Below are 25493 nucleotides of genomic sequence, written 5' to 3'. Positions count from 1 at the left end.
GTCGGTTATCAAGCCAACCCAATAAGTCCGAAACCCTTGGAATGTCCCTCGTTGCGCATCCCTATGAGTCTATGCATAGCTTTTTCTCATTCATTCATAATTCATACATTCATATATTCATATATAACATACTTAATGGGGGATATCCATTCCTGGAAATTTATACGTGCCCGGTTACCCTTACGACGTAAGGTCAACAGAGTATCGAGTCTCAACCTGGAACACGTGGTGGCAAGCCACGATTCTGTACCCAGGAAAACTCGTATCTCAGATAACATTAAATTCATAAGCCATATAAGTATTCATAATCATTCATATTCATTCCATAATCATTGATCATAGCCATGTCATCATCAACTCCTCATACATTCACATCATTCTCATATGATTCATCATATTTACCCTTTACTTCACCCCCAAGTGACCTCAATTTCCTAACTCCATCTCATTACTAAGCTTCCTAATCAAGGTTAGAACTAACAATATGAAAATAGAGGTTTAGGAGGTCAAATTGGGTTTGAAAACATAAAATAATGATTTGCTGAAAACAGGGGTGTGCGTACGCATACACATGTGTGCGTATGCACATGTCTCTTTTTAGGCCAAGACGCGTACGCATTCCCTATATACGCGTACGCATGGACGCTTAACAGAAGCGCACAAATGGGCATGGAAGTCTCACGTACGCAAGCACCCCATGTCACGCGTACGCGTAGACATGCATCCTGGCCCATTACGCGTATGATGAACTACTATTTTATGGTTTATTTTGTATTGAATTGAGTGGATTTTATCCATTATTCTCACACTTATGCATATAATTCGCATGTTTTACATTTTCCTTCCTAATTTTGTGCTATGATTGAAAACATGCTTTTTTGGCCTTAAATTTGCTAATTTCAATCCTCTCTTATTACCATTCGATGCCGTGATATGTGCGTTAAGTGATTTCAGGTTTTCCAGGGCAGGAATGGCTCAGAGGATGGAAAGGAAGCATGCAAAAGTGGAAAGAACACAAGAAATCAAGTATTTCAAAATCTAGTAGCGATGCGCACACATGAACGACGCGTACGCGTGACGAGCATCATGTGTTGCAGTTTACAGAAAATGCTGCGGGCGATTTCTGGGCTGCTTTGGACCCAGTTTTAGGCCCAAAAATACTGGTTAAATGCTGTAGAGTGGAGCTGGAAGGGGAATCTTTCATTCACTATTCATTCATACAATTTTAGGTTTAGATGTAGAATTCTAGAGAGAGAGAAAGGCTCTCTCCTCTCTCTAGATTTTAGGGTTTCTTCTCTCAATTTCTCCTTAGGTTCAGGTTTAATCTTCCTTTATTTTAGTTTTCTCTTACTTTTATTTGTCCTAACACTTTAGTTCATTTTCTTCTCTTGTTAATTCCCCTTATTGTCATTTTTATGTTTATGAGCTCTTGTTACCTTTGATTTCTTTTAATGCAATTTTTATCTCTCTTTAATTGTTAGTCATTGATTCTTGCAATTGGTTGTTTAGATTTAATATTCCTCGTTAATTTTCTATGCTTTTATTTTGTGCCTTCCAAGTGTTTGATAAAATGCTTGGGAGGATTTTAATTTAGATTTTTATGTTTTTAACTTGGATTGATTACTTAGAGATTCTTGAATTGTCAAAGTCTCTTGTTGATTGGTAATTGAAGATTGCCAGTTACCTTGAACTTCACTAATTCTAGCCTCTCATTATGAGTTGACTAAGACTTGTGAACTCAAGTTAGTTGTATGCACTTGACTTTCTTTCATTGGTTAGAGGTTAACTAAGTGAATGCAGTTTACATTTACCATTACAATTGACTATGATAATTAGGATATGACTTCTAATTCTCTTTCCTTGTTAAGAGCTTTCTTAGTTATTAGTTTATTTTTTCGTTATTTACATTTCTTGTCTACTATTTCAAAACCCCAAAAAGAAGAATATCATAACCAATAATAAACACTTCCATGCAATTCCTTGAGAGACAACCCGAGATTTGAATATTTCGGTTAATTTTATTGGGTTTGTATCTGTGACAAATAATTTAAATGTTGATTGAGGTTTAATTGTTGATTTAGAACTATACTTGCAACGCGACATTTTTGTGAAAATCTTTACCGATATTTTTCCTCCTTCAGCATACGCATATACTTTTTCGTGTACGCATAGGGAGGAGGCAGTGGCAACAGTCCGTGAATGGAGTGTATGTGTGCGTTAAATTTCCATGCCACGCGTACGTGTGGCCGTACGTTTTTCCAAAAATTTACATAAGTTTAAAAAGCTGCAAAATTCCAACTTTTTTGACCCCAACTTCCGACGCGCATAACTTTTTTGTTTTAAATTATTTTTCTTTTGTTCTTTGAACGACGTAAACTTCACGGACCCAATTTTCATATAAAATAAGTTTGAAATCATTTGGAGGTCCAAAAGCCAAGTTATGGGCTGCTGAAGTTTGGCCAAAAACCAAATTTCACAAAACCTTAAAAACCTCCATCTTCTTTTAAAACTCACTCCAACCCAACTCATCATACCTATAATCATCAATACAACATTCCTTTAACAATATCGCAACAATCTTTACAATCCTACCATTTTCCAACTCAACAACATCACACTTCAACCTTTCTATTCATCAATAGAATGTCATTTCACTCATTCAACATATATATGCAAACACATAACATCATCAATTCATCATTCTTAGTTTATCCAACAAGCACCCCCAATTTATATCACAATTATTGCCAAAGTTACTAAGCATTAAGTATATTCATACGTTCCAACCTAACCTATGGCCATCTAGCCTAAGTTTTCACAAAACATTATATATTAAATACGCGAAACCTAAACCATACCTTGTCCGATTTTCATGCATTGTCCAAGGCAACCCACTAAGCCAAACACAGCTCCAAGGTCCAAAAATCACCAAAGCATCAACACTAATCCTCTACCAAACCTTTCAATGCCCAAAATCAAACTCTAATATATGTATACACACCTAATTTCACATATCTATATATAAAATTCAATACTCATACACTAATTCAATGAATTAACTAGGGTTAATAATCCTTACCGTATTAATGAAGAGAAGCTTACCAATGAAAATGTTCTGATAGGTTTGTAGAGCTCGATGCGTTGGACGCATGGCCGCAAACGGTGCGGCGATCGGAGCACGGATAAAGAAGTTATGGTAGATTGATGTGGAGGTTAGGGTTTGGAAGCTCTCATCTTCCCTTGGCTGTGTTCAGCGTTCTTCATGCTAAATGGGGAAGGAGATGAGCTTCAGCTCATTTTAATTGATGGGCTGGTTGGGCCCACGGGTCCGGTTCGATTAGTTCGGTCTGTTTGCCTCAATTTTGGGCCAAATTCTTTAAAATTAGTGTCAAAATTCTCGTTTTAATGAGCACTATCCTAATTTAATATAAGATTTACCTTTCTAATTTTTTCTTATTAAAATTTAATTTATTGACTAATTATTTACTATTCAAATCAAGAATTTATCTACATTTTCTTCTTCCCTCTCACACCATCTTATTCACACCAAAATTTAAAAAATAAGTTTTCATCATCTTCTTTGGCCTAGCCCATCTAACGTCACCTGTAACTATAACTTTATACCACAAGCGAGACACATAATTGCAGTGGATGAAGAGGTAATTTATATCGTCATCTAAATCACATATAACACAGGGTTACCTCATTCGCACCCGCCACATTAATCTAGATAAGCCTTTTCATTGTGTTAAATTTACCTAAAATCATAAATTAACCCATCATCTTCACTCCGAAAGTATTGCTCCTTACTAGATATTATCAAAAGTATGACGTGTTTCACCAAAGTCAAATGTTTTTGACTCCACTGAGTTGATGAACGATTTTATTGAAAAATTTCTCTTCTCGAAACAACTCCAAATAAAAGTATCTTCTGTGCTTACATTTAAACATACTTTTTTGTAATAATAATAATAATAATAATAATAATAATAATAATAATAATAATAATAATAATTTCTCACAATATTTATACTCTCACTCAAAAAATATCTCCTCCATCTTAAATTTCACGCTCACCTAAAACTAAGGTAGCAAACGGGTCGGACTAAAACTCGTCGGTCCGTGTAACTTACCAAAAAAGGCATGCCAAATTAGAAATTTGAGACCGTCATAATAAAAAGTCTGTTTAACTTGTACCGCCTAATCCACAGATTTTGGCGGGTTTCAGCGATTTGGGTAGGCTTACCCTGTAGGCCCGCCATTCTACAAGAAGATAAAGATGATAATTGAATTTAGAATATTATTTTTATGTTTGTATTTGAAATGTTTGTCTATTTTATTTTAAGTTATAATTTGAACTATATTTGATTGATTAGAGATTTGGACAATATTTAATTTAATTATATATTTTAAATAATTAGACAATGTTATTTTATTATTTTGCTTTAAAAAATGAAGTTAATGATTATGTTTATTAGATATTTAAAATTATAGAGAATTTAGTCTTTGTAAATTTAAAAATTATATTTTTTTTAATTTAAAAAATTATAAATTTATTAAAATATTTATAAAATTATATATTTATTTTAATATTTAATAATTTAATTATTAAAAAAAATAGCAGGCTTAATTTACCAACTTGTCATTAGGTGAAATTGGATAAAAATTTGAGACAACTCCACAGACGGAATCAAATAAATTAACTCGCAAAATAACAAATTTTTAGCGGAACAAATAAAATAGGATGGACTAACCTTTTTACCACCTCTACTAAAACTATCCCAAAGTCATAATTATTAGTAATAGTGTCTGATGTTGAACAAAAATTAACCAAAATCTTAAATATTAATTTAATAATTTAATATTTTGACCAAATTAATTATCAATTCGATTTTAATAATGATGAGCCCAATTCAATGTTACCATATCCTATCTGTTAGCGTTTCTGGAGGAGGAGCCGTTTAACAAGGTAAAGAGATCTTCGTTGGCGAGGCGGCTACTTGACGGGTGCCAAATCAGGTGTTTCGGTGTCCACCTATTGTTGGGTCCTTATCCATTACATATGCTTTGCATGAAAAATAAATTATAATAAAATATTACATTTTCATAGTCTAACCTTTTTAGTTTTTATCCATACCTTATTGTTGAAATAATTTTATGAAACACCCAGAAAAGATGTTTTCGAAAGATACTGGATGCATTTCTTTCAGTTATTAAACAAATAATTTTGTAATTTAACTTTATATATAATTGAAAAGAAATAAAAATGGATTTTAACAAAAAAAAATATTCTATTTAGTATCTAAAACCTTAAAATTTAAAATTTTAATTTTTATCGTGTAATAAAATTTATATAAATATGCCAAAATTAATCTTTTCTAGTAAAACAAAACAAAAAACCCTAAATTTTTGGTTAATAAAAACGTTTAAACATACAAATAATAATTAGATTCAGCGGATAAGTACTGAAAACGTTTAGTTGTTATTCCTCTTTCATCATCATTACTTCCTTTATTGCAGGAGACCACAGAATTGGCAAAATATCAGCACATAGTTAATTAGCTATTATTGCGATGCTCACTGGAAAAGGAAAAAAAAAAAATTATACATAGCAAAAACCATGTCCCTTTAATTGTGCGTTGTGCACTGGTGATACCAAAGCATATCCGGATCTGGAGGAGTGCCAAATCAGTGACACAGTCATGACAGGTTGGCAAGACAACTTTCTTTTCAGTGAGTTGACTTTTTTGGGACCAAACTGATTCTCTGGCTGATGAATGCAAGTATATATGCAACAGTTGTCTCATACCTCTTTTTGCAATATTTATAATTTATAATTTTTGGATAAATTACATATTTAAATAAAATGTAGTCTAAAATTATTTATTTATAACATTTGTAAAATGATTAAATTTTGATCTTAAACATAATTAATATAAGGATAAAGTCTTATTTTTCAAAATTTGGGGTTTAGTCTTTAACAATTTAATTGTCTTATTTTTATTTTAAAACATTTAAAATGACATTAATATTATCCCACTATTAAATTCTTCTTAACACTTAAACGAAATTGATGTATTATTAATAATACTTTTATTAAAGTTATATTTGTTCAACCTCCTTTCTTACATTCACCCTCTCAACAAATTTAAACTTCATTCTCCTACATCTTTTTATACTATTAATTCTTTAAGAGAAAATTGAGAAGGAGAAAGAAGGGAGTAAGAGAATGAGGTTTGAGTTTACTAAGAAAGTGAAAGTAGAAGAGGGAGGTTGAGCAAACATAACTTTAACAAAAGCATATTGTTATTGAAAAATTTGACGGTGAGACATTAAAATGTTTAAAACCAAAATAAGATTCACTTCAAATGTTGAAGACCAAAACAATACTTTATCCTTAATATAATATGCTACATGCCAAATAAATTTCAAAATTTAAACATAAATCGTTATAAGATATAGCTATTTATGTGTATACTATAAAAAAAATTAAATTAAATCTTTTCAATAAAAAATTTAGATAAATAAATTATTTTTATAATTAAATTTAATTAAATTTTTTTATGTTTTTTTTTCCATTCTTCTTCAACTAATTTTTTTTGTCATTAATCTTTGAATTAGTAGACTAATTTAACTAAATTTAATTACCAAAATAATTTGGTCATATAATCTCATTGATAAAAAAAAATCTCTCTTCATTCCGTACAACCTTTTTTTTCTTTGAGATGTATATATATTTTTGCTAATAAATCTCTAAAATTATTTATTTTTTATTGCTTTATTTTACGACTTTATTTAATTTCTTTAGATGCAATTACAACAAGAAAAGAATTTCCGATTTTACTTATTCATACCAAAGTTTTTCTTAAAATTAAGAAAAAAAATTTGTTCGTAAAAAAATAACAACCATAATAATTAAAAATATATCTTTCATATTAAGTTAAACATAAACTCAAATCAACTAATAAAAAGCTTTTTTTTTTAACTAAGATGAGATATATTCATTTCTAAAAATTCGGAACAGAATATATTAGAGTCTTTTGAAAAATACGACAAAAATAAAATGGGATACCCACATTAAATTATAATAAATTACTAAATCACTCAACTTTACTAATTAGATAATCCTTTTTCATATTCCATCGCAAGTTTTATTACCGACACGAATATTAGCTCAGCGGAAGAGTCTTTCTCTTCAAAAGCTTGAAGATTCCTAGCTTGCTAAATTCTCCAGAGTAACGTTGCTACTATTTTCCTTCGTACAATATGGTCTCTTCTTTGATTCCTCTATCAACCTCTACCATCGTTGCTAGAAATGATTTGTCACTGTCGAGCTCAAGTAAATCCTAAATTTCGTTTTCCTCCATATTAATTGAGTCTTTGGACAATCAATTAGGCAATGATTCGTTGTCTCTTCAGCTTCATTGCATCTAGGGTACATATCTTAGATTTCTGGGATTCGACTATTGAGTCTGCTTCGAGTTGGTAGCCCATCATGAAAAGCTCTCCAAAGGAATATTTTCACCTTTGGCAGGCACTTGAGTTCCCAAGGCATGTTCCACAACTTTTTGTCTTGCCATTGTGCAAGGAGTTGGTTTTTTGGTGGGTGCGAGAGTTAGAAGGACAATTTACATCCCGAGGCCACCAAGTAGAAATCATGCTTTTCTCCTTTCTAGGTAACTGAATCCTGTTCCTCTTGTAGAATTAGAATTTGCAAAATTTATGCTGCTATGTTTGGGTTGAAGCTATTTCTGATTTTGTTTTCGTCCCACTGTCTGTTATTGTTAAGTAGTTGATTGATCTAAATGAGTTGTGAATCTATGCGAGTTATTTGGTAGTTTGAGATAGGACTAAAGTTGCTAATTCATGAATCTTCATAAATTCTGACCTAATGACCCATTCCAATCTTCCAATATAGTCCATGTTCTAAGATATTCCTTCCTTCCAAAATCCTTCTCTATGCCCAAGAGAGATTCTGACCTGAGGTAGCTCTTTAAAAAGAGAAATATCAATAGTACTTACTTTCGTAGAGTTTACTGATAAGAGAATTAGATTTTGTTAGAATCCTCTAGCTTTGTTTAGCCAACATAGCTAAATTAAACGCTTTTAGATCCTTATATCCTAATCCTCCTTGTTTCTTTCTCTACACATGATGTCCCATCTTATCCACTACATTTTTCTATCTGAATCTTGCTGTCTCCACTAGAAATTCATATATTTCTTTTGGATGTCTTCTAGGAGAGTTTCATGTAGCTTAAAACATCTGAGTGTATAAATTAGAATTGTCATAGCCACAACCTTTATGAGTACTTCTCTACCACTAACTGACAGTAATGATCTTTTTCATGCTTGTAATTTTCTCTCCATTTTGTCCTTAATGAAGTTAAAAGTCAGTCTCTTTGATCTGTGAACCACTGATAGGAGGTCCAAATACTTATTCTGGGCTTCTATGTGGGAAATTTCTAATGTCTGTGCCAAAGAGTCATGAATATGGTCCAAGATATTCCTACTAAAGAATACTGAGAATTTGGAGAGATTAACAACTTGATCATTGATCACTGTAGCATTCTTATATTCGCAGTAGCCTATCACATTCCTGAGGGTTCGCCTTACAAAACAAAATGGATTCATTTGCAAAGAATAAATGGCTTATCACTGGACACCTATTGTTTAGTTTCAGCCCTGAGATTTCATTCCTCTGTTCTCTTCTATGGAGCAGATAGGAGAATTTCTCTGCGTAAAGTAAAAAAAGATAGGACAAAAGGGATTCCCTTGTCTCAATCCCTTACATGGTTTAAAAAAATCATGTGATTGACCATCCACAGTAATAGAGTATGATACAATAATAACACATTCCTTAATCCATTCGATCTGTTTTTCACATAACTCCAATTTCTCTATGATTTGGCAAATGAAACTCCATTCTATAATGTCGTATGCTTTACTCATGTCTATCTTCACAGCCATCTCATATTCACCAAATTCTTATTTTTCAAAAAATGCATGAGTTCAGTGCAATATGGATGTTATCGCTTATAAGTCTTTCTTTGATAAAAGCACTTTGGTTGTGACTAATAATTTTTATCAAAGATTTCTTGCATGCGATGAACTAGAAATTTTTTTGGATATCACCTTATAGAAGATAGTATTCTAACTTATTAGCTGTACTTGACTCATAGTCTTTGTATTTTAGACTTTAAGGATTAAACAGATGTGGGTGTGGTTTAATGCCCCCAACATCCTGTCCCGAAAAAAGAAAATTTTTATATCTTCACAAAAATCTTCCTTTATTACCTCCCTAAAATGTTGATAAAATTTGGCAGAGAAACCATCATCTCTTGGGGCCTAAAAGAGGTTAATCAAGAAGGTAGTTTTTTAATTTCTTCTTCTGAGATCCTCCTTATGAATATCACCCAATGCTGACCTAGGATTGGATGAAGTGAACAGTTCTTGGAAGTAACTTGTTTCTATTTGAGCTATGCCACTCGGTTCAGAATTAGAATTTTTGAAACTGTTTGTTTTGTAAATTTTATTTTTTCTGCAAATATTTTGGAACTTTGTATGGAAAAACTTAATGTTCTAGTCACCCCGTTTCAGCCATTGCATTCTCGCTTTTTCTCTCCAATACTGCTCCTCATTTGTATAAGCTTCTGTTAATTCTTCTTCAAGTTGCAGTACTTGAAGCCTATTTGCATTTTGCCTCTTATTCTTCAATTCTAAAATGTGTTTCTAAGAGTTATTAGTACTGGCTTTTGCCATTCCACTAATGCATGTTGGCACTTTTCAATTTAATGAAAAATTGGAACATAGGAGAGCCTTCAACTTGAATTGTCCAGGCCTCTTTAATTATTGCAGTTGTCCACTCGTTATCATATCATCTTTCTTGAAATCGAAATCTTTTCTTTGATTTAGGTTTTTCCTTCTCAGTCAGCAGTATAAGAGAGCAGTGTTCTGGTCCGGCATCGTCTAAGTGAAGGATGGTCGCCCTCAGGTACTCTCTTCTAAACTGAATAGATGAAAAGCATCTATCAATCCTCTCTCTAATAAGATTATTCCCATATTCTCAGTTGCACCATGTGAATTTCATTCCTTCGTATCCCATGTTGTAACACCCTACCATACAAAGCTTTACACCTAGGATGTAAAACAGAGGTGGCGAAGCGCTATGACCTCTAAAAGTATATATATATAACAAGAAAAATATATCAAGGAGCCTTGAAAGAAAAATGGTACGACGAAAATAAAATCGAAGGTACAACGCTCACGAAAAACGGAAAGATAGAAAGGTTATACAGAAAATCAAAAGACAGATATATAAAAGTAGAGTTCTAAATGATAGTTATGTAATCAAGATCTAGACTCGACCTGCAAAGTAAAAGTTGGCTAGAATATATATATATATATATATATATATATATATATATATATATATATATATATATATATAACCCCAAAAATAAACCAATAGATAAATATAAATCCTGTTTCTCCAAGTCAACCTATAAGAGGGACAAAACATAATATATATAAGATGGAGAATCTATACACATATATAAACATAAACCAAATACAAACACCAAGTTTCAAGATAGTTCTTCACTTCCAAGAGTCTCCAGAATATTCAGTGCGGTGCCTCCTGACCTGCATCTGAAAAGCAACAATATGTATGAAATGAGAACCGAAAGTTCTCAGCATGGTAAAGGTGCCCACATAGTTAATATAAAAGGTTCTGGAAAAGCCAGATGCAATCCTAGAACTTTGACACTCAGATATAAATTTAAAGGAATAAACAAAACTATAAATTTGGTAAAACTCTCTAAGGTATCCAAATCTCAATCTAACTTAGCTTTAATTCTACAATTCACTTTCTGTCTCATTAAACTCTAACCCCACAATTCACTCTCTATCTCCTCTAATCTAATTGTGATCCAACCCTTCACTTACTATTTCCTCCATTCCTCCAAAACTCCAATGCACTGACAAGTAATACAGACAAAGTAAACACAAGTAGGATATAGATACAGCAGGTAGCAAATATAGTAGCTAAGCATAATAATCATGTAGGCAAGCCCAATTAATGCACAATCAAACAAAATAAACAAATACATATGATAAATGCCTATCCTATGAACGATGAGTCTCATCTGTCAGTTATAAAGCCTATCCGACATGTTTGGTAGCTAACCTTAGACAGAATACCAAACACAGAGCAAGTAGGACAACGTTGGAACCCTTGTATCTTACCCACGTACCCAGAGTAGGGGACAACTTCACCCTTACATCTCACCCAGGTGGTGTTACAATTCTCAACCCGGGGCAAGCGGCGACAGAACATAATTAACCCTTGCAACTTACCCAGAGTCTCGAACTCTTCCTCGGAGCAAGTGGATAACACCAATGTGTCTTACCCAGCTTATTGACTCTTACCCGGAGCAAGTAGATAATACCATTGCATCTTACCTGTAGTCGCACTCAGAAATTCATTCTCATTATCATTACAACTCATTCATATTTATTAATTTCATAATCAATCTCACTTCTCATCATTCTTCTTCCTTATCCTTTTCTCGGAGCAAGTGGACAATGACACTACCTCTTACCTGGTTACACATATCTCATCCAACAATTAGACTTAAAACTCAATTCTCATCATTCTTCATTCCTTATTATCACACCTCCCATTTTGTTCACCAACCATTCATACTCAAAATACAATTCATTCTTATCTAAATAAAACAAACTCAAAACATAATCCTTTTTTTAATAACTCAAAATCAAATTATAAAATCCTTAAAAATTCAAATCTTTCTAAATAACCACTTCAAACAAAGCATCCTATTTTCATAAAAATTTCAACAGCATCTCCTCTAAAACTTGGACTTTTGCCATCCCTCAAGGGTCCCGACTACCAAACCAAAGACCTCTTGATCATTCAAATCATTTCCAGTATCAAATTATTTCAAAATCAAACCAATTCCAATATTAAATCTTTTCCAAAAACCAACCAACTCCAATAGCAAACCGTTTCCAGAATTGAATCACACATCACATACCATATACACAATCCATCAATAATTCATTCAACTCATTCCTATCTTAAGGTCTTCTAGTCTAAGTTCTTACGTGGCATTAAACATTAACTACGAAAAACCAAAACCATACATTGGCTGATTCCTCCCTAAGCCTGGAACACCTCAATTATCTACCATTCCTCAAGCTCCAAAGCTCAAACTTTCTTACCAATTGAATTTTCAGCTCCCAAGATTCAATTCCAAGCTTCCAATATCCACCAATTTAACTCCAATTCAACAAGATATACGATATAATTCATACAATATCACAATAATCAACATTGAACTTACTAAATCACCAATTCACAAGATTTAGGATTTTCTTACTATTATCCATGAGTCAAATAGACAAAATTCAATGATTATCCACCGGTAGAGTTCTCCTAAACTATCAAAATCACAAAATCTCTCAATTACCAAAATCTAAATCACAAACTGAAAAAGGAAGAACTGGGTGAGAAAACATGATTCCCTTACCAAATTATTTGATGGGTTTTGTAGAAAATTCCGAGACAAACACGTGGCTACTGACGACTCGTCAATCGAAGCTCCGGATTGTAAGTTACATGGAATTGAATCTTTGGAGCGAGGGTTTCCTTTCTTTCCTGCATGTTTCACGTATAAAGAATGGGAATAACAGATGAAGTTCTTAAGGGAGGTTAAAATGGGTTGGGCCTTGGGCCGGTTTTGGCCCGGTCTAACCGGTCTGGTCCGTTCGGCTCAATTCTGGGCCAAAATCTTTAAAATTAGTGTCAAAATTTGTATTTTAATTATTTTTTCCATTCTAAACTATAAAATTTAATCTTCTAATTTTTTAAATATAATTAATTTATTGTTAAGCATTTACTAATTTTCAGTGTTTTACACAAAGTCAACCAATTCTTCATCATTGATAAAGCCATTGAATGCGAAAATGGATGAGGCAGACTTCATACGGCCTCCTTCTTTCTCGTGATATGTAGCAATAGCATTGAAGTCACCAATCACTAGGAAATTAAGTTTCACCTGTGTGTTTGAACTCCAAGATCTTTCTGTATTACTCCAATCGGTTTCCCCCATCACAATCAAAATGAGCTACCACCACTTCTAGTTTCCTTTGCTTAGTTGGATCATACCAACTAAAATAGATTAGAAAATTAGAACTGGCTTGTACCGAAATATCTGTTGTCTCTTTTCACACCAACACCAACCTTCTAGCCATACCTCTTGGTTCCACACAAATGAGTGTGTGCAAAACATGCCATACTACTCTATCTCTTCACCGTCTAGGTAACATTTTTGGTTTCGCATAAAAATATTACCTCGAGAGAATGGGATCTACATATCCCTTTCATGTTGTGAATTGTCAAGGAATTTTCCATACCCTAACAGTTCCACATCATCATCTTTATGGCTTATTGGGTGTCTATTTTGGGGTGGCACCCTCTCCCTCTTCTACAATTGCATTGTCTTTTAAATATTATTTTTCTTGATTTTTTGGTCCTTTTTCTCTTGATGTCTTTCTTTTGACACCAGAGATATTGATTATCTATTTATCTTCCTTCTTGCTAGCTGCTTTAGGTTCTATTTTTTCTTTGCATTTTGGTTCGGCTGTTGAGTGGTTTGGCCAAATGTAAAGCATGCTGGTACCACTAACCCATTAGCCTCTCCTTTATCCTTCTAAATATTCTCTCCCGTACTTTCTTCTATGTTTGACAAGGATTCAAGTTGCTGAGTTTATTGGTTGATTGTAGTCTTGATCATATTAAGGCTCTGCTTGTTACTTCTTCCTCTTACTTGCTTTCCCTTTCTTGTTAAGAGCATTGATAGACTAGCTAATTGTTTGATTTAATTGACTGAAGTTGGTTTAACTTGTTAATCTTGCTATCTTCATCTGCCTTTCTTAGGATTTCCTTCTCTTCTCCCTACTTGCTCTACTTTTAGCCAATCTCCCCATCCCTTTTCTTCAACTTCCCCTTTTAGTGAATCCTCAATCTAGAAGTTACAAGCTCCTACCTCGTGTCCAGTATGACCACAATAATTACAGAAGATACTAATCCTTTCATATTTGATTGCTACATCCAATAGTTTATTGTTAGGACCTTCTAGTTTGATATATCTCTTTAGTGGTTTTGTCACATTCATATCCACTTAAATTTTTACTATGCTATTTTTTTTTCTACAGATTTAAAAAATATCAATGTCGAGCACTTCATCGAATGATCTACCTACTTTCCTACCCAATTCTTTAGGTTAAACTGTTTCGAAAGCCCCCAAATCTAAATCCATGTTGGTTCATAGGCAAAATCAGCCTCTTCAATCGATTCTGCCTCTCTCCATCTCTTTATATTAAGGATGTATTTTTGCAAAGCCATGGTCCTCTCTCTCAATTTGCAGCACATCCTTCTTCTCACTAAAGAAGAATTGGAATATGTTCCCTCCATGATTAATCACTTTAAACTTCTCAGGTTGTCTCCATATAGAATGCATTGCTGCCTCCATTGTTTCAGATGAGAATTGCCGATCTGCTAGCAATCTTCCTATTAGGCTCCTCTCGCATCTTTTTTCCGTCTTCCTTGGATGTTTTTTTCTTCAAAATTGATCACAGTTTCCTCCTTCATGATTTCCACTCTATAGTTTCTTGTGAAGACATATTCTTAATGAATTGTTGACTTTTATGCACTTTCTATTTTTTTTCATCTTTGTATGTATGTCCTTCATCTGAAAATGTATTTTGGATTTGTTTACTTTTCTTTCTCTTTAATTATCTCTTGATTGGTATGTCATCCTAGTTTTTATAAACAATAAAGAATATAAATGAATAATATAAATAACGTTTTGAATAAGTGAAATTTTTGTAATTTTACCCGATTTAAATTAGATAAATCTAAATGTTTTAAATAATTGTATTTTTGCATTCTCAAAATAAGCATCAAAATTATTTTATGAATTAATTTAGAACAAAATAAAGAAGGTGCAATCATAGTTATGGTAAACTAACCAAATTCCATAATCATATATTGAAGGCACATATCCTCTTGTCTTTCTTTTTTTGGTAAAGATTGTCCTCGTCGGTCCCTTTATAATTTAGCTATTTTAGATACTAAATTTTGATCTTGGTTATAGTCGCTGAAAATCCTTCTATAAAAAGGAGAATAAGATATGAGCAAAGAACGATAATCCATTTTGACTAAATTGTGCAAGCAATACTCCATATGTAGAATAACAATTTCTATTCTGAATACTAAAGAAGGCAATCAACACTATATATGAACTCATTTTTTAAAATGCACATTAATATTAACTGTGACTGTTGTAGTATAAAATTGTTAAAAAAGAGAAATATAGAAGATTGTACTGCTTGCAACGATTTCACAATTAAAAGGCCACAATTAAATACAAATAAATAATCAATCAAAAATATTATTTAAAAAAGCATAAGAGAGGACTAAACAATGAATTCAAAAACTTATAGAAAATAACCTGTAAAGAGTTTGCTACACTGACATTTCTATCAGTGTGGCCATGAATGTTATTCAAATGTCAGTGCACTAAACCTGCTCAGGAACAAAAACTGTGTCGGATGTCGCTCTAGATTTCGCAATCGAGTTCCGCCAGAGTTCGACATCGCCATGGGTAAATCAAACCGCTAGAGGTAGCAAAAAATAGTGTTGGTTCGGAGAATGGCATTGGCTCATGGATTCTTCGGTTGAGGTACTGGGTGCCTCATGGGACCGCAAAACATCGCGAAAAATAGTCTTAGTTTGAAAAATAGCAATAGATCATGAGTTCCTCAGTTGAGGTACTGGATGGCTCATGAAGAGGTACTAATAGAGAGAGGGTTATGATATCCATGTTTTCACCGAGTAAAAGCAGTAGAGATGAAGAAGGAACTCTTTTTATTTCATTGAAAAATAATTTATTTTAAAATAATGTACTAAAAGTTGATTGGTTAATTTTTAAATTTTGTCAAATAATCAAACATGCTAACATGATTTTATTAGAGGAGAAAACATCACTTAAATCTAATGTATAAAGAGTTAGTATTAATTTTAATATTTTTTTTATTTTTTTTGTGAACTAATTTATTTATCTTTGTCTATTTATAAAAACGTAAAATCCCTTGCTCATTATGTACAATACTAAACACCGATGTATCAATTCTTGATTATTTGACAATGTACTTGAACCTTAATATATCATGTTACTAGAAAGCTATAAAATTTGGGACAATTTATTTCGAGAGGCAATTTTTAGTGTTTTATTTTTTTTTTAACTAAATTATAACTAGAAAGCTATTAAATTATGGTACAAAATTTATTTCAAGAGGCAATTTATTTCGTTGAGCACACAACACAAGAAACAACACATTTATTGTAGATAATTGATAAAGCAGGGCACCTAGACAACTATGTGTCTGACTTTCAGTTATAATGTGTTGAAGTTTAATAAATAGTTCAAGCATCATCTCCGGCACTCCCATTGTCCTATAAGCACTAAGCAAAATATACACAATGCAGCATGGAAATCTCCACAATTTACACTTTACTCGGTGAAAAAAATAGGGTAAATAATTCATGACTGGAGATTTATTAATGGTGTTCATCCTTTATAAACCTTTCTAGTTCATACCGAACCTAGAATGCCTAGATTTTGTTACTACCTACTAATCAAAACCAATCACTGTAATTCCCCTAATTATCACTATCTAGAACCTAAAGCTGCAGTATCCTCTATAATCAAGACTAATTTCTTGCAAGAAAACGAAAAACGAAAAATATAGTCACACTAAATCAGGCACGTGACCAATATTCTCAAAGCAAGATTTTGCATTTTGAGAAGAAGCTTCTGCAGAAAATGTTGTTAGAGGCTCTGAAGCAGTACTAAGAGCTTCAAGTAGCATTGTCACCTCGGCCGTATCGTCTAAGTAGTACCTTGCCTTGCTTGGTTTCTGCCCGACGGTACATGCAAAGATTTCTGGTGCTGCAGAGGTGTTTGCGTTATAAGATTTGGTTAATATGGCCTCGAACATGTTCTCGTCGGATCTGTCATCCCCAATGCACAGCACAAAATCTGGGGATTTTCCAGCACTGGCTAGCTTAGACAGCACGTCTTGTGCAACTAGCCCTTTTGTAATTCCCTGCAAAGTTGAATTTGAGTATACTGGACAAATAACAATTTTGACAAAATGAACCTAAAAAGATCTAAACAGCAGATATGTTCCGTTTGACAAACAAAACCAAAAGTTTAGTCAATTTATTTATATACTTATATACGTTTGGTTTATTTTATCAAATATAGCATATCTTTGGAGGATCATTTTGTCACTTGCATCTTTTGAAGTCCATTTCGTCAAAATCATAATATTTAGGGGTACAAAATGGCTATTTACTCTTTTGTTTGGGTACTTCACTTAGGTTGAGATGAAAAAATAGGATATATACCTGATGCATGACTTCAACAATGTGCTGTCCCTTCTTAACAACCACAGGCTCATTTGCAAGAACACTCTCCAGGTGATCCAAAAGCTCCATGGCTTGCCAAGATCCAAAATTCGGGTCGGCATCATAGTAATGCCACACCAAGGCACTCTCTTTGGTCTCTATATACGAGCCGTCAGTGGCTTCGGTATACGACCTCATCACAGGTTCAGCAATCTTTTTCCAAGCAAAATCTGTGCTTATGTGGCTCATTTCCCAGTTTGACTTGTTACCCCACCTATGGCACAGATCAAACAAATATATTATCAATCTAGACAACATGCTAGCAAGTTCTTTATAATTGTTTTAAGAGGAACGTATGGGATTGATTGAAATCAGTTAAGGGATGCCATTATTGTTAGTAAGCAAATTGAAAATGACAAACTACATGAGCACTAACCTGATAAAATAGCCGTGTTCAGCTGCGATACCAAGATTCTTGCATTGATCAAACCAATCACCCAATGAGGATTTCCCGCGGCCACTGACAATAAACACTGTATTCTTAGGATCACTGCAAAGATCATTCAGCACCGATATAACCTGAGGGCTGGGTGATTTATCAATGGAAGATTGAGGTACAACTGTGCCATCATAATCCAAAAAGATTGCCCTGTGACTTGTACGTTTATATGCAGAGACAATGTGGCCATCCGAAAGCTTCCTGAAATTGGGAGAGAGGGACAAGACTCGATAATTCAGGCCGAAGCCGAGTCCCCAATGGTTCTTACTACGGTGATCCTTGCATGACATCACAAGATCTTGTTCAAAACTTTTAGCCCAGTAAGCCACATCATGAGAACTAACATATCTATAGTGCTTCTCATGCCGCAAAATTTTCTCTGCATTAGACATTGTAACAGCCGAATATAGAGCATCAGCTACAGCACTAATGTCCCATGGATTCACCCTGATTGCTCCACTGAGAGATGGGGAGCAACCTATAAACTCAGAAACAACAAGTGCACTCGTCCTCTCAGAATCATGGTCGATTTCTAAAGCTTCATCCATTTTAGGACTTCCCTGCCTGCAGACAATGTACTTGTATGGAACCAAGTTCATTCCGTCGCGCAACGCATTCACAATGCAACATTCTGCCATAGCATAATAGGCTGCCTTCTCATAGAAAGGAACATGGCGATCAATGATTATGACAGGTTCATAACCTTGAAAACCAAAAGTTTGATTTATCCTGTTAGCAGTGATGTATGCTTCCTCCTTTGCATCCTCAATATCCTTGCTAGAACCCCTCAGTGGATTCAAGATTTGGACCATGACCAATTTGCCACGAAGTGTCGGATATTCCTCCAGGAGTTGTTCAAGCGCCAAGAGCTTTAAACTTATACCTTTAAATATGTCCATATCATCAACACCAACAATAAGTTGTTTCCCCTTGAATTGTTCATAGATTTCTCTTGCTTTGGTAGTAGAAGAAGTATGATCTAAGACAGATTGAAGTCTTCCCATATGAATCCCAGCAGGTAGTATTTTGATGTATATTGTTCGGCCCAAGTACTCGAGCCCAATGTAGCCCCTCTTGGACTCATATTCCAAGCCAAGCATTCGACTGCAGCAGGAGAGAAAATGGCGAGCATAATCAAATGTGTGAAAACCAATTAAATCTGCATTTAGCAGAGCTTTCAAAATTTCACCTCTGACCGGCAGAGTTCGATATATCTCGGATGTAGGAAAGGGACTATGCAAGAAGAAACCAAGCTTGATCCTGCTGTAACGCTTTCGCAGGAATGTCGGAAGAACCATTAATTGGTAATCATGAACCCAAACATAATCTATGTCCGGGTTAATCACCTCTGTGACTTTATTTGCAAATATCTTATTGGCAGAAACATAAGCCTGCCACAGTGTCCTATCGAAGCGATTGCTATAACCTGGATACATTGGCAGCATGTAATGGAATAGAGGCCATAAATGTTGCTTGCAGAATCCATTATAGAACTGATCCTCGATTTCGGAAGGAAGAAAAGTAGGCACACACTTGAATTCCTCCAGCAACTGATTAGAAACTTGCTCTTGCTCACTAGCATCAACATCAACCGTCAGAGATCCCACATAAACAACATCAACTTCAGGAGGGAGACCATCTTTTAACTGCCAAAAAATTGAGTCCTTGTCATAACTGAAACTCCATTTTCCAGAAGACTTATCCTTCTTAGCATCAAGAGGAAGAAAACTTGATACAATAATTATCTTCTGACGCTGTTCCGACTGGAAAGAATCCTCACTGCTTTGCTTGCTTTCTACGTCAGAGATAACTCCGGGAACAGTCATAACTCGCGGAAGTGCTCTTGGAGTTTGAGGGGTGTTTAAAATATTCCCTGACGCTAAGTCCAACAAATTGGTGTATGATCTTGCCACCATGGTTAATCTGAACCCCAGTTTTCAAAATTTGAGTATAGAATAAAGTATGAAACGGTGTCAACTAATCTCGAATTAATTACCAGAGAAAAGCAAGAACCTGCGAAGACACAAGAAATAGTTATAGCTATATAATGCAGCAGCACAAGACATAAGTACCAACTGCATCAAACTTCCCAAGTTCAATTAATATTTAATATTTAACTTTCTCATTGATGAGATTATAAGTCCAACAAGTAAAAATATCATTGAATGCTACAATACAAAGAAAATTTTACAGCATGTATGAACAAGCAATCACAGAAAACTTCCTCACCAAGTTTGCAGCACGGCAATTCAATTCAAACTGATTCAATATCTACTTAAAATGCAAGAAAGAGAAAGCATCAACTTAGTTCCCATCTACAAATAAGAAGCATCACATTGCCTCAGGTAATACTTTGCTCAAATTTTCTTTCAAAGCTTCAAATTCACAAATAATACTAACTGGACTCTCTTCTTAAAAGAGAAGAAAAATATTCCAGAAAATCTAAACATGGGTTTAATTTGGTGGTTCTGGCACAACTCTCAGATGATCTGTTCTATACACTTACAAGCAGATTCAATCGGACAAACACATAATCACAAAACTAGAAAGAGAATCTAGATTTGAATAAATTGATGCAGTTAATCTCTGGAATATCCCCTTGTATGGTTGTACCAGATCTTTGCATCACTGGATTCTATACAAGCACAGCGATATTTTACTATATATAATTACTCGGTACAAAATATTGGAGTAAAATTTAGCTAACTAAATCAGAACATGAAAGGACACCTGCATTAAAAAGTCTGATTTCTAAAAAATCGTATAAACACAAGGAAAGTTGCTCTAATAAATGCGGCGGATAAGGAGTAACACTACATCCTTATTCTAAATTTTCTTAAAATTTCTTTCCCTGCAAACAACGAGCTAATGTTGCTCACTAGCTGCTCCTAAGCAAAATTTTTCTTAATAAAGATTTATATTACAAGTTGTGTTTCCCATTCTTCATACACTTTTAAGACTCTCAAGAGCTGTAAACTCTAGAATAGAAAGAACTTACTGCCAACGTTTGCAGTATGTCACTATACTTTCAACTATAATGCAGAAAAATTCAGCTTAAAACATTAAAATACAAAAATTGAAACAGAAGTATTCAAGAAATGCATATTATAAAGCAAGATTTGTTACCTAAAGTTAACTCAAACTCATGCAGCCTATATCAGAAATATCCCTTTAGACCCAGACTCTAAATCATCGAACTTGATATAAGGACAGAAAGTTTTTATTGGAAACACAAAATTATAGAACTTATATAAGTGATTTTCCATCAAATCGTTGTACGAAAAAACCACCAACCGTAATAGATTGCGCAAACTCGTGCACATCTCTTTTCAAATACTAGCCTATCACACTATTTGTCAATGCCAATCATATGAAGCCTGTGAATGAGAAGGCGTTACCGTCAGAGACAGCTAGACAGTACAGCCTATCAGGACCTAGAAAACCCGAAATTTCCGTAACACATTCCTATGCATATCACTCAATTAAGGAAACCAACTTATTGCTTTCTTCATTTTGGATACTAGATAAATTCATGGAATCCATCTACTCAAAGTGTTCCTGCATAGTCCCTATGCTTAATACAGAATACTTAACAACCAAACATTGTCCCCATAGTGTCATGTCAATATTTATTAGCAAACCATAGTAGCGAAATTCGAAGCACACATGCTACACCTGAGTTGCAACTACATGAAATTGCGCATGAGGCTTTGTTTGTTAATGCATAAGAGACACAATTCAACAGCTGCACTTGCCATTTTTTTCTTCTGTTTCCATTCCAAACCTCTTAAAGTGGTTTCATTTATACTAAAGTTGTCGCTATGCGCACAAAGCCTAGCATGTCGACAACACCATCAATTTTGTAGCACCATGATTCATGGCATTCATGCACATGCAACACAATCATGCTTTCAAACTTTTCTTTTCTCTCTCAGAAAAGATACTTTATCCAATTATCCAAAAACTCCTAAGGCAAAAAATATTGAAAATCCACAAGACCCAAATAGCAAGGTTAAAGAAAGAGTAGCAATGTATTTACCTGAAAGCTTAAAGATCAAGAATCAGTGACTGTACAGAAGAATCATCAACCTGATAAGCAAAAAACAAGAAACAAAATCAGATACCAAAAAACCCATGGGGATTATCAAAATTTATCTCTCCCTATGAGGAAGCAACAGGAATATGAAAAGGAACGTTGGTTATGTGGTAAGAGAAGAAAATTCAAGCCAAGTACAAAATCTAGTCAATGAAAAATCACAAGTTTGACACATTCTTACCTTTCTTCAAGACCCTCTCTATGAACAGAGAAACAATGATGAGAATATACAGTTCGAGATGAAGAAAAGAATGAATGAATCAAATAGAATTCATGAATTTTGATGAAAAGAGGGGGAGGGATGAACAGAAGTGAACCAAGAATGAAAGAATTTTTTGTCAGCAAAGAAAAGATTTCTTTATTTTTTAGACAATTAAGTGTGTTAGGTTGGAAGCTGGTGAGGTTTGTGGGAGTTTTATGAGTTAGAAACCAACTAAAAGAAACACACAGAATATTTATAATATTTTTAATAATTAATGATTATTATTGAGTTGAAAAATAAAAACTGGAAATTATGTTGGCATAGGATTTTATTTTTTATTTTATTTTCTTTTGGCTCCGTTTTGTTTTGAATTGCTTTTGTGTTAGCTGGAGAAAGTGTTTACATTGATTCAACAAAGGATGCTGGCGACAGATTAAACGTTACAAAGTCAAAAAGGGGAAGCAAAGATACTGCTTGCATTTAAATATAGTAATAATAATTTTAATAATTTTGTGGAGACACAAAATCATCCTATTTGGATTGCAATCACCAAGATATGTTTTTTATGTCAAAATTATTTATATTTATTATTATGTGGCGATACTTTTTTTAAAAATTTAATATTTATTTTTCTTAGAGTTTTGATAGGTATATATATTCTTTCCGTCTTTTTTCTTACATATACATACAAGACATCATATATCAACAGAAATAATCTTAGATACATATTAAAAATTAATTACTAAATCTCAATATAAATATAAATATTATTTAATTTATTTTTAATATGTATTTTGTATGAATAATTAATTTTTTATGTATATTTGAAATGATTGTATTACTATTGATATCGTTGTAGTAGATATAATTATATAATTTCCACAACAATATGAATATTTGTTTGAAGAGAATATTAATTGAAAATACACATAATTACACTCGAAAGGAATTAATCTCGTTTTCTAATTTTCCAATTATAAAAAAGGGGATAATCTTGAAAATCCAATGTATATCAACATATTTAGATTTTACATCTTATCTAATAATATATAGATTATAAAAAATATTAATAGAACTAACGTCCTTAAAAAAATAAATACATAACATATCTCCCTGTTATTTTTTTTTTACGGTTAGATTATATATTAAGTGATAAATAAATTTAAATGATGATATAAGATTGTAACCCAAAATAGAAAATGAATGAAAATAAGAATTAAGATCACTTATTCCAATTTGCAAATGTAGTTGGTCTTACGTTATGGTCTTGGGATGAAAAGACTTTGCTTAGTACCAGAAATGCCCTTTGTTGAATTAAAAGACTTTGCTTAGAATCGTAGCGTCTGTCACGGGAACACGTCATTCGGATTGTAATGTTTTTCACGTTCTTATTTTGTTGGGAGTACTTGGAACAGAATGATGATATAATATGCCAATAGTCAAATCTTGAACATGCTTATATTTCCTCCTCTTATTTCTCTTTAATTTTATTTGGGAAACTAATTAAGAAATTATTCTTAAATTTGAATAAATAAATCATTGCTATAAAATACTTGAATGTACCTTTTCTTATCCTTATTGTTATTTCATTTGGTTAAGATTTAAATATGATTATTATTAATTCTAAATATCAACAAGAAAAAAATTCATTCTCTCTGCTTCTTCTGTACTTTATTATTTCTAGTAGTAATCATAATGTTATTTTTTCATAACAATAATAAACTTAAAATAATGCTCAATTTTCAAACAAAAAAGCCACTATAGATAAATAAAAGTTTCTTAGAGTAGAAAAAACTCCTTTCATTATTTCATATAATTAATTATGTCAAAAAATACAAAAGAAAAGAGAAATTAAAGGTGGTTAATATATATAAGACATTTAATGTAATCACGTCGATGACTATTGACGAATAATATTGAAGGGCAAAAAGGGATTAACACGAAATAGGTCAATGCCACTGTTGGAGTGGATATAATTTTGGACCACGCCCGCACGTTTATTTTGGTAAGTATGCGTTAGATATGATAATTAAATAATTAATAATAAATCACCATTTTAATGACCATTCTACTTTCTTCGAGTTTGCCATATACTTGACTTTGAATTTGAGTTGATACTTGATACATACGCCTCACGTATAGTATGAAGAAATCTTTCTTTTTTCCTGCGATGCATTTTAGTCCGATAAATTAAACATTAATTTATTGTAAAATTAATTTTTATTTAAAAAACTATTAGTAGCCAATTAATTATGATATATATATATATATATATATATAAATTAAAATAAAATTTAAATTCTTAAAAATTTATTATTGATCAATAATTAAAATATATAAAAAATAAAATTTAAATTCTTAATATTTATTTAAACGGAGAATTAATTTAACTATTTGACCATTCTAAATTAATTGTACGTTTGAGATAATTGACCATTAGACAGTGCATATCATAAATTATTTATTTCTTTTTCTTTCCGTAATATTTAGATTTATTTATTTATTTATTTATTTATTTATTTTTTATCAAAGATAGAAGATTTGAACCCACAACCTCTTAATTGAGTATGAAAAGACTATGTTATTTGAGCTATAACTCATTGGCATATTTAGATTTAATTTATTAATTAAAAAGGGTAAATAGTTGATACAATTCATTTAGGGATCTAGTAACATTAAACGTAAACCTAAATTTATTTTCTTTTTGTTGTTACGGTGAGCACTTATAAAGTTGTATAGATTACCCACTAAAGTAAGTTTTAAATCCGCAAAGATAAACTGAGCTCGAATATCTATATTTTCATAATATATATAATAGGAATATGAAAGACTAATTAGTGTCAATTATTTTTAAAATATTCTTTATTATATAATTCATAAAAAAAATATTTTCAAGATTTGAATCTAAAATTTTTTTAATTAAATTATAAATTATTTAGTATCTCAACTAATTTAATTTTTATTATTTTTATACATATTTAATAAAGAGGAATGTTAGGAGGTCAGCAGAATTTGTGATGTTTAGTCATTAATTAGTCATTATCAATATTTTTAATGGTGTAAAATAATATATAATAGTATAAAATTAATTATTTTTTTATAATTAAATACTGGTCAAATTTTAATAAAAATACTGATCTTTAAACTTTCGAAATAAATAACACGTTAGTGAATATTGATACTAATTTATATAATTTGAATT

At 32.6% G+C, this 25493-nt stretch overlaps 1 protein-coding gene across 1 annotated transcript; it reads right to left on the bottom strand.

The window, feature by feature from the left end:
- Positions 1 to 16370: 16370 nt before the first annotated feature.
- On the bottom strand, positions 16371 to 22522 carry LOC130980590 (probable alpha,alpha-trehalose-phosphate synthase [UDP-forming] 9). The gene is made up of 5 exons (XM_057904251.1): positions 22271 to 22522; positions 22033 to 22082; positions 17931 to 20006; positions 17495 to 17768; positions 16371 to 17190 (listed from the first exon to the last, which is right to left on the bottom strand). The coding sequence occupies exons 3-5, from the start codon at positions 19907 to 19909 to the stop codon at positions 16834 to 16836; spliced, it is 2610 nt and encodes an 869-aa protein (XP_057760234.1). The 5' UTR covers positions 19910 to 20006; positions 22033 to 22082; positions 22271 to 22522; the 3' UTR covers positions 16371 to 16833.
- Positions 22523 to 25493: the final 2971 nt, after the last annotated feature.

The sequence above is a fragment of the Arachis stenosperma genome, chromosome 5, assembly GCF_014773155.1.
Source record: "Arachis stenosperma cultivar V10309 chromosome 5, arast.V10309.gnm1.PFL2, whole genome shotgun sequence".
Lineage (NCBI taxonomy): Eukaryota > Viridiplantae > Streptophyta > Magnoliopsida > Fabales > Fabaceae > Arachis > Arachis stenosperma.
This window is presented reverse-complemented; position numbering and strand designations above follow the sequence as displayed.

What these genes read in the sequence shown, in the direction of transcription:
- LOC130980590 (XM_057904251.1), bottom strand. Translation starts at nt 19,909, where the DNA reads ATGGTGGCAAGATCATACACCAATTTGTTGGACTTAGCGTCAGGGAAT. An exon ending in GAACACGGCTATTTTATCAG is followed by an intron (nt 17,769 to 17,930) that starts GTTAGTGCTCAT and finishes TCTGTGCCATAG; the next exon opens with GTGGGGTAACAAGTCAAACT. An exon ending in TTGTTGAAGTCATGCATCAG is followed by an intron (nt 17,191 to 17,494) that starts GTATATATCCTA and finishes TCAACTTTGCAG; the next exon opens with GGAATTACAAAAGGGCTAGT.